At 41.5% G+C, this 9,660-nt stretch overlaps 1 protein-coding gene across 1 annotated transcript in view; it reads right to left on the reverse strand.

The window, feature by feature from the left end:
* LOC103804496 (rho GTPase-activating protein 10-like) overlaps positions 1-9,660 on the reverse strand; it is a gene marked incomplete at its 3' end in the record, with an annotated part of 60,293 nt that overhangs the window by 2,574 nt on the left and 48,059 nt on the right. The window contains exon 4 of the mRNA XM_009077109.1: positions 1,053-1,124. Within this exon, the coding sequence (XP_009075357.1) occupies positions 1,053-1,124 (72 nt within the window). The remainder of the gene's footprint in view (positions 1-1,052; positions 1,125-9,660) is intronic.

The following is a 9,660-nucleotide window of genomic DNA, read 5'->3' on the forward strand; positions in this document are numbered from 1 at the left end:
AGTTCTCTTCAATGTTGTCTTAGCTCTTAAATATCACTGGAGATGAAGTCATGAAATTATAAAATAAAACACAGGCAGGTGGTTGGGAAATGTATCAACTGAATTTTGCAACAGAAAACTGTAATAAATAGCTGGTTCGGGGCTTTTTTCTCCTTTCCTGGCCTTGTTATTTTTTACTAAGCTTTTAAATCTCTCACTGCAAGAAGGAAGTATGTTGTCTTAGCTCTTAAATATCACTGGAGATGAAGTCATGAAATTATAAAATAAAACACAGGCAGGTGGTTGGGAAATGTATCAACTGAATTTTGCAACAGAAAACTGTAATAAATAGCTGGTTCGGGGCTTTTTTCTCCTTTCCTGGCCTTGTTATTTTTTACTAAGCTTTTAAATCTCTCACTGCAAGAAGGAAGTAGACAGGTACAAAGAGGTTAAATTTGTCCTTGTTACTCTTATCCAAAGCTAATCTGCATTTAATTCATGGAGTTTACTTTAGCTTTTTTTAAATACACACAACTTAGTAACAATCTTTTAAAAAAATGACCAAATACTTTCACCAAAGAAATACTTGGAATGAGATCATCTTCAGCCTCTCCATCCCTATTATTCTACTCATATAGAGACAATTTATTCAAAACCAAAATAGTAAAATAAAGGCAATTTTCACTTTGCAGGTGGCAAAAATGCAGTTAAAAGCATATGGATGACCAAGCTCCTTTAGGCAGTTAATATTTTTCAGCCTTTGATTGTGCAACTGCAAGCAAATACAAAGCAGAACAGGGTTACCCATTAAGGAGGGGGAAGGCTGTTAGCAGGACTGCTCCTATTCCAGGCAGAAGAGATAAGGGAGGGGAGGAGGAGAAGGAAGGGAGAGAACACATTATTCTCTTCTTGAAACATTCCATTTGTTTCTGAAGCAAGTTCTCAAGTTAGGAAAGAAACAAAGTGTGAATACATGAAACACAAACAACAGTTTCTGCTAATGACTTATCATTACTGCATTGCAATCCAAGTAGAGAAATGAAACAAACTTATAAAGGCAACAAGGGACAAACCTTTACAGCTCCTAGCTGCTCTTTCCTAAATCTTTCCAAAGGTTTGATCAGAGTTTCAGTAACACTGAGTGCCTAAAGAGAAAAAAGCATGGGTTAGGTTTCCATAGCCAGACTAACAAGTCACTTTAGCATCAGCAACATCAAGAAAAAAAGTAAGCAAGCAAGCTCTGGGGTAAAATAACAGAGAAGCATGCAAGTTAGGAGTCCTAACTCCAAAAAATCATAATTCCAGTTCATTCAAGCTTTCAACATTTCTATCTCTTATTTTAATCCACTCTCAGGAATGCTAAATCGAAAACAAATGCAGAAATGGCAGAAATTTCCAGGTTGCAGCCAAACTGCAACTACTTTCTTTGTGCCAGCCTTGCAGGTCAGGTTTACTGTCTCAATGACTGAACACCAGAATGAGATAGAGGACAAAAAAAAAATTCTTCCTTTGGGACACAGACATTTCTGCAACAAGAAGCACTACAAACAACTGCAGAATAGACTACTCAGTAGCAAACAATTGTCTTTTAAAATACAGTTTAAGGCACTAGACATTGATATATATTTCCAAATATTTACATGAAGTACATCAAGAAGAGCTTAAGTTAACCTAAGTCATAAAATCAAGAAGTGCAAAGTCAATAAACAAAAGGTTCAGTTGACTGGGTGAGCATCCACCAGTGCATTTGTGATATGCAGCATCATAGCCATACTAAAGGGAAAGAAAAAGGACAGAGTATTCCATCATGAGACAGAAAACTGTAGCTTGTTAGCTCTGGCCAGCAAATACAGCTTCTAGTTCACATGAAATTTCACTGAAGATGGAGCAGGGTTAAGTTTGGTGCAAACAAGACATAAAATTTTAAAAAATGTTTGAAATTTCAGGAAAGGTTGGAACTTTTTGAACACAACAGCAGCATGAAAAGATGGCAAGAGCATTGGAGGTGTGGGGGAGTAGGTGGGATCCTTTTGGTCTCACTCCTAAGGCAGAACCACAGACAAAATCATGCCCAGGACTGGGCTAAGATCATAGAATCATCAAGGATGGAGGAGACCTCCAAGATCAAGTCCAACCATTACCCTGTCACTGCTGTAACCCTAAAATCATATCCTCCAGTGTCAGATCCAGACACCTCTTAAACACTTCCAGGAGTGATGACTCCACCACCATCCTGAGCAATCTATTCCAGTGCCTGACCACCCTAACAATGAAAAAGTTTATTATGTAGTAATCAGGAGTTCAGACTGAGCTCTCTGGAGATACAACAGAAGACTTTCTCTCTCTCTCTCTCCCCCCCCCTTCTCTTCATAGGTGAAAAGTTTCAGATGAAACATGGCAGGCTTAAACCAGCCTTCTGGAACACTTCTGAAAAATTCTTATCATAAAACACATGCAGGATGTACTAGAGATCTGGCACAGAACAGATCTGAACAGCTCTGTCTGCTCCCACCCATCCCTGGAGCCACACAAGGATTACTGTGGGAGTCATCCTGCCAATTCACTGTAACCAAAGCAACCCACATTTTTCAACAGCCACAACAGCACACTAACCTGGAGCTAACAGGAAACCCAAATATCTGGCAAGTCTGGGCCAAACTGTGTGTTGCACAGTCATCCATGTAACAGCTACATCCTAACTTCAGAGCACTAGTTCTAGTGGCCCAAACCTTTTCTTTCTGCATCCATTTCCTGATTTTGATTTTAAAAAAAACACCTTAAAGCATCCTGCAGTGCACCCTTAGTGGGAGCAAGAGTCAAAGGAAACATGACAGTTTTGTCCTTCAAAACATACAGCAACACTGGGCTAACCATGACATAGAAGATCCTTGGTGGAGGGTGGGGAAGGACAACAAAGCAACTTCTGCCAAGCCTCCAGCCCAGCAAAGAGAGATCCTGAAAAGTTCATGCCAAGGCTTTGTGAATGCTCTTGGCAGCAGGAGAATCATTCATTCCCTCCACTCCCACCAAAAGAGGACAGCCAAACACCCCAAACAGGAGCTGGCTGTGGTTCTAGGAAGGTTTTAACCCACCTAGCAGCCCATGAAACATGTATCCTAACTACTCAAGCATTTACCAAGAGACTTCCAGGGCAGTTTTTAGGATGCTTAGATTTTTCAAATTTTGTCAGGCTTCCAAAACTTTCCTGAAAATTCTTAGGGGCTGAAAGAATACAGTAATTTGGATTTATAAATTGGATCAAGCAGCAAAAAGTTCTCAGGACACAGCAGAAGCACCTGAGGACTGAAAGATTTCTTTGCTGGCTACAGGAATTCTCAAGTCAGAGTGGAGATCTGCTCATGGAAACCACAGAACAGTCCTTCTATACTGGAAAACTAAGAAGTTTAAATTGTTTTTGCCAGTTACACCTATATCAAAGTGAGGGAGAAAGCCTCCTTAGAAGAAAACTTAGAGAGGACAACACTATCTGCCAAGAGGTAGAGAACCACAGTTACTGGAATCATTTAAAGCATTTAAAGGTTACAACTGAGCACTCAAATGGTCAGAAGGCTATAAATAAATAACAACAAGTTGCTTATTATTTGTTTGAACTTTTACACAAAAACGTTGTGTATTCAATGTATGCTGAACACAGAGCCTAAGTCAAACAAAACCATAGGACCTTGGTGTAACAAAGGGGAGGGCAGGGGGGAAGGAGAACATCCACAGAGAGGCCTGTGCTTTATAACCCAGCAGGGCTGACTGTAAATCATTTGGTCTGCTACTCCTGTGCAGTATTAACCATGGGAACCACTACAGGAATGTGTTTGAAGCAGAAAATAATCTTTAAATCAAAATGGGATGTTCTCTTCAGCAGCTGCCAACAAACAGATTCCACTGCTGCCAATAACTCTTTCACTAAAAGAAACACAAGCTGTGGAGGACCAGACATGAGCATATTTTGTCTCAGACATTCCGACTGTGATGACAGGTAGTTTCACTAAACACAAGCTGGGGAGGACCAGACATGAGCATATTTTGTCTCAGACATTCCGACTGTGATGACAGGTAGGATGTGATCAGAGCAGAGGGTCCTGTGGAGGTGGGGCAGCATGTTTTGAGCCAAATTCCTGCTTCATCTGGAGACTCCTGCTCAGCCTCTCCCCCTGACTTACTCCCTGGAGGAGGCTGGAAAGGTCTGTACACACGTGAATGGAATGGCATGAAAAATCTAGTTTGCATAAGAGGCTGCACCAGGTTACCTATAAAAGGGAGAGGATCAGGTGTCCTCTCTCTCTCTCTTTCCCCTCTTTGCCTTTCACTCTCATGCTTTGCCCCAACTCTGGAACATCCAAGTGGCAGGACCAATGTGGGACCTAAGGGCTGGTGATTTTCTGTGCTACCTCTCTCCCTTTTCTCTCTCTATTTCTCTCTCTCCCTGTGTTTGCTTTTGCACAGCACAGCTATCATACCTTACCTCTGTGCTCTTCACTGAAGTTTGTTGTGGGAGTGGGGAGACTGAAAAGTGATGGTGTGGCTTGTGAACAGCATCTTTGAATACTGTTTTGTGGTTTGCTCGCCAGAACCTTTGGCTGTGTGTTGTGGTTTGTTACCCTGCACCTTTGGCTGTGTGTTGTGGTTTGTTACCCTGCACCTTTGGCTGTGTGTTGTGGTTTGTTGCCCTGCACCTTTGGCTGTGTGTTGTGGTGTGTGAGCAGCAGCTTTGGTTGTGTGTTGTGGCTAGTTAGCCTGAGCCTTTGGCTGTGTGTTGTGGTTTGTTCACCAGAACCTTTGATTGTGTTGTGGTTTGTTGCCCTGCACCTTTGGCTGTGTGTTGTGGCTTGTGAGCAGCAGCTTTGGTTGTGTCTTGTGGCTAGTTACTCTGCACCTTTGGTTGTGTTGTGGCTTGTTAGCCTGAGCCTTTGGTTGGGTGTTGCAGGTTGTTAGCCTGAGCCTTTGGTTTTGTGTTTTGGGTTGTTAGCCAGCACTTTTGGTTGTGTGTTGTGCCTTTAAGAGGTTCACTGTGGGAATTGAGAAGTTACTGGTTTGTACTGTATTGTACAAATTAAGAGTTTGTTATCCTCCACTGCTGTGCAGGTCCTTGTATCTACTTCAGAGCTTGTTTGCTAACACCTTTTGGGGCTAAATATTGGGTTGGATCCTGGAGTTATGGTGCCTGTACAATAAAGCTTAAAGTTCCCTGACAAATGGTCCTGTGTCTTTGTTCAGCCTGATGAGAATTGATAACAAACATCACAGCCCTACAGGTGGGTCATGACACAAACCTTCTTTCCTTCCAGAAAGACATTTCTCATTTCATGCAACTTAAACTTTTGTGAAGTGATGCATCCTCAGATGCCTTCAATACAGGTATTTATGATTTGTCACCCTCTTTGCTTTCTGTGCCTGGGTTAAACAACATGACTTTATTGTTTCTAGATGGAATGGGACTTTGTAGATCTTTGTCATTCTCATGGAGCTTCACACCAGGCCCATATATAAAAATACAAGGCTGGTAAATTTAACACTGACTAACAGAGCTGTTCTTCTGACTGGCAGAAATAAAAAATAGGTTCATTATTAAAATATGCCCAACACTAGAATCATAGAATTTTAGGGGCCGAAATGGACATTACATATCATCTAGTCCCAACCCCTGCCCTGGGCAGGGACACCTCTCACCAGAGCAGGTTGCTCAAGACTTTATCCAACCTGGCTGTGAACACTGCCAGGGTTGGGGCAGGTTAAATAGAGAGGAATTCCCACCATTTTCCAGTACTTTTCCAGTGCTTGCCATGGAAAGTTTATTTATATTTATTTATAGTACAAAAACATTATTTACACTACTACTCATTCTTAGCTTATTTATAACTTGGAAACTCAAGACAACTTTTTTATTTTTTTAAAGCATGGATAACAGACTAGTAAATAGGAAATAAAGTAAGGATTGCTTGAAAATATTTGCAATTATCACTTGCACCTTCCTTAAGAACTAAGACCATGTTAAAATGCAAAATTTCTACGAAAAGTTATATTAGGTGATCGAGTTAAATATTTATTAATATTTATTAATACAAAATTACATATTCTTTCCTTTTCTGACTTCAGTCTTGATTCCTAAACTAATTTCTATCTCTCTAGTTCTCTAATCCTGACAGATTATGATAGGAATGTACAATATCAAGGGCACAAAAAAAAAAATCCCTTTCTTTACTTTGCAGCTCTGACCTACCCAAAACTACTTGAACCAAAAAATATATTCAATTCTACAATCTGGCAGGCAAACTATGGCATCTAAGTCGTAAATGAATCAATATAAAGAGGTCAGATCTCAGGTAACAGTGTCTTAACCAGCTTTACCAATGTCAAAGTCTCAGGAATGCTGTAAGAAATGCTTGACCCAATGTGCACAACATTTCTCATACAGCCTGAAACTGCTCATGCTATTCCTCTTCTGTTTGCAGCACCTATGGAAAGGTCCAGGAAGTAACTTGACTTGAACACAAACCTGGCAACAGCAGCAATAAAATCATCATTGCCATCAGGAGATCACTGTATCCAGCATTTCCAACATCCTAAAGCAAACTTTCAACTTTGTGTATCCCTCCTTATTTCAGATGCCTTTACAAAGCTCAGCCTGCTCAGGAGGAGTAGTACAGAACAGTGATAATCTTGACTTTCCCAGCTTCATTTCTTTCAAAGAAATAGGTAACAGGCTGTAGATTAAGCGGCCCAAACAACATTTCCTAGTGCAGCCCACAAAGGCACAGACTAAATCCATTCACAAGCTCATTCACAGCTCTTGGATACTTAATCAGAGGAGTCAACAAGATCCAACAGGTCACTCACCACTCAGTGCCAGTGCACGAGATGACTCCATTTAGACTGGCACTTCTTACCTTCTCAGAGAAGGTGCTTAGGGAGAAACTGCTTCCCCAAACACCTCCTCCTGTGCACTGTACCCTGACAGATAGCACCATCCACCAGCATTCACTGCTCCTCATGCTCTCACTGTCCTGCCATAGGCTCTAAATTCCCTCTCCCTTTGCAGGAACACCCAGGCTTGGCTTGCAGAGGAGGAAGTCTCCTTGCATGGCCTGTAAAGCAGTAGCAATCCCCAAGGGCTCTCCCAGAAGTTCAGTTGAGTCCTTGTGGCTAGAAAAATAAATCTAGACCATCCTAAGTTAGACAAAACTGGGTTTACTTATTAGACAAATGCAGCACTGTCCTCCCAACCTTCATCCTACAAATGTCCTTAGACCTCAGCCTTTACTGGAAGCACTGGAAATTACACACTGCCCATCAACAACTCATGGTGAGGTCAATATGTACCCTGACTCTGCTCCAATTGGAATCTAAGCATTCTCCCATAAAAGACAGGTTCACTGAGAGAGAAAAAACATGAAGCCATAGACATAGACCTTCCTGGAGACTGCACAGTGACACAGAAGTGAGGAGTGCCCAACTCCCATCCCAGGAACTAGAATGCAGAATAGATGCCATACATAAAAGAGGTTTAGTTTCCCAGCATACCAGCTGGGAAGATTTATTTGTACCCAGGGCAGGATTGTTTTTTCCCTCAGCAAAGCTAAGGGGGAGACTGCCAGTCAGTAGGGCAAAGCTCATGAAACTGAGCAAGTGCCAAAGAAACTAGAGCTGGGAAGGAAGTTTTGCCTTACTGAGTGAAACAGAGAACACAGAAAGGAAGACATACCTAGCAGCAGTTCAATAACAATGTTGTTAACAGCGCTGCTAAATAAAGAAGTTTCCTTTCTAATAAAGAATTTTACCACCCACAGCTGCATTTCTACTTGCAGAGGATATAGCTCTTATGTGTTTTTCCTAAGAAATTACAACCTTCAACCTTATAAAAAAGGCAAATCTGATACCTCCAATGTGGAGGGAGAGAGAAATATATAAAAAATGTTATTTCCTCCAAAAAGCTTTCATACTTCTCATACTGATTTGCTACTGGAACTTCTCAAAGCATTAAGACCTATGCCTGAAACACTGTGTTATGAAACTTTGTAGATATAATTCCACAGCTGAGGATTCACATGTTACTTGTAAAGCCTTGATCTCTATTCTTTCTTTTTCCATTATTTGCTCCTACAGATGCATGAAAGTGCTCCCAGTTAGCTGCACAGCATGTCCTGCAGACACAATGCTGTGTCTCTCTAACCATCTCTCAGCACTGGGTTTGGATTTAACTGGAGCACTGATGATTGCAGACAGTACAACCCAAGGCTCATTTCTTCGTTTTCGAATCAAGTTTTCTTCTAGTACAATTGTCTGGATTTTCTCACTGCCCTAGAGCTTTCTCTGTAGCTTTACAACCTTATTTACTAAAGCTATCTAACAGTCCTGTCTTCTGAATAAGCAAATTCCTATGAAATACATTCCATTATAAAGAGAAATATACTACAAAGCCATAAATATTACAAACAGGAAAATAAAATAGAGACAGACTTCCACAAACAGCTTTTCCTCACCTGCAGTTGAGGAAAGCTAGGGAAAACTCCTCCAATAAATACCTCCCCTTAGCAAACACAATATTCAAGACCTGAACAGCCTAACACACCAGAACATTTTTCTGTTTCTTGAACCTGCAGAGAATCACTTCCAGTCCATGCTTTGAAATCAGTGGTCATACAATGATCCTGACAAAGTCAAAAAAGTCTGCTCAGAAAAGAAAACAGCATAATGCTCATTTTCTTCCTGCAGGGCAAAGCTCACCACTGAGCAATAAGATGCCACAGAAAGGCAAGAAATCCAACAGGGAACAACAGCTTCAGTGTTCAGCCAAGAATGAACTCTGCAATTGTCAGTGCTTTCCTCCACAAGAAACAGTGGTGTTATTAACAACCAGCAAAATCCAAACTGGTGACAGTTTTACAATGCAGATTCCAAACATTTCCCATTGATGAACTAACAGAATGAGAATCCTCTAGTAAGTTATGTTGGTGCATGTGAGATGACAAACTGATCTGAAGAGGAAGCTAGTGGTAACAGACCTTGGCCATATACACTCAGAGGTGGGAAATACACACCCAGAACTGGCTGAACACTTTTTTTTGCTAGTGTATAGACAAATCATCTTTGTTTTGTAGATTAATGTGCACAAGTTCCTAGGTAACTCACAAAACTATTTCAAAAGTCTGTTTATAGCATTCCAAAATAAACAAATAAATCCGAGAGCCAATTAAATCCTGGGCTGCTTCAGAAGGAGTATGGTTAGCAGGCCAAAAGAGGAGATTCTTTCCCTCTGCTCTCGTGAGATCCAACCTGGAATACTGCACACAGTTCTGGTGCCTCAGCATTAGAAGGACATGGAACTGTTGGAGCAAGTCCAGAGGAGGCCACCAAGTTGCTAAGAGCACTGGAGCATCTCCCCTGTGAGGACAGGCTGAGGGAGTTGGGGCTGTTGAGCCTGGAGAAGAGAAGGTTGTGTGGAGACCTCAGAGCAACTCTTCAATATCTGAAGGGCCTACAAGGAGCCAGAGAGGGACTCTGTTAGGAACTGCAGTGACAGAACATGGGGTAATGGGTTCAAACTGAAGGAGGGAAAGTCTAAGCTGGATATTAGAAAAAAGTTTTCCCCTGTGAGGGTGGTGAGACCCTGTGCCAGGTTGCCCAGGGAGGCTGTGGCTGCCCCAACCCTGGCAGTGTTCACAGCCAGGT

Source organism: Acanthisitta chloris, unplaced genomic scaffold (genome assembly GCF_000695815.1).
Source record: "Acanthisitta chloris isolate BGI_N310 unplaced genomic scaffold, ASM69581v1 scaffold11766, whole genome shotgun sequence".
Lineage (NCBI taxonomy): Eukaryota > Metazoa > Chordata > Aves > Passeriformes > Acanthisittidae > Acanthisitta > Acanthisitta chloris.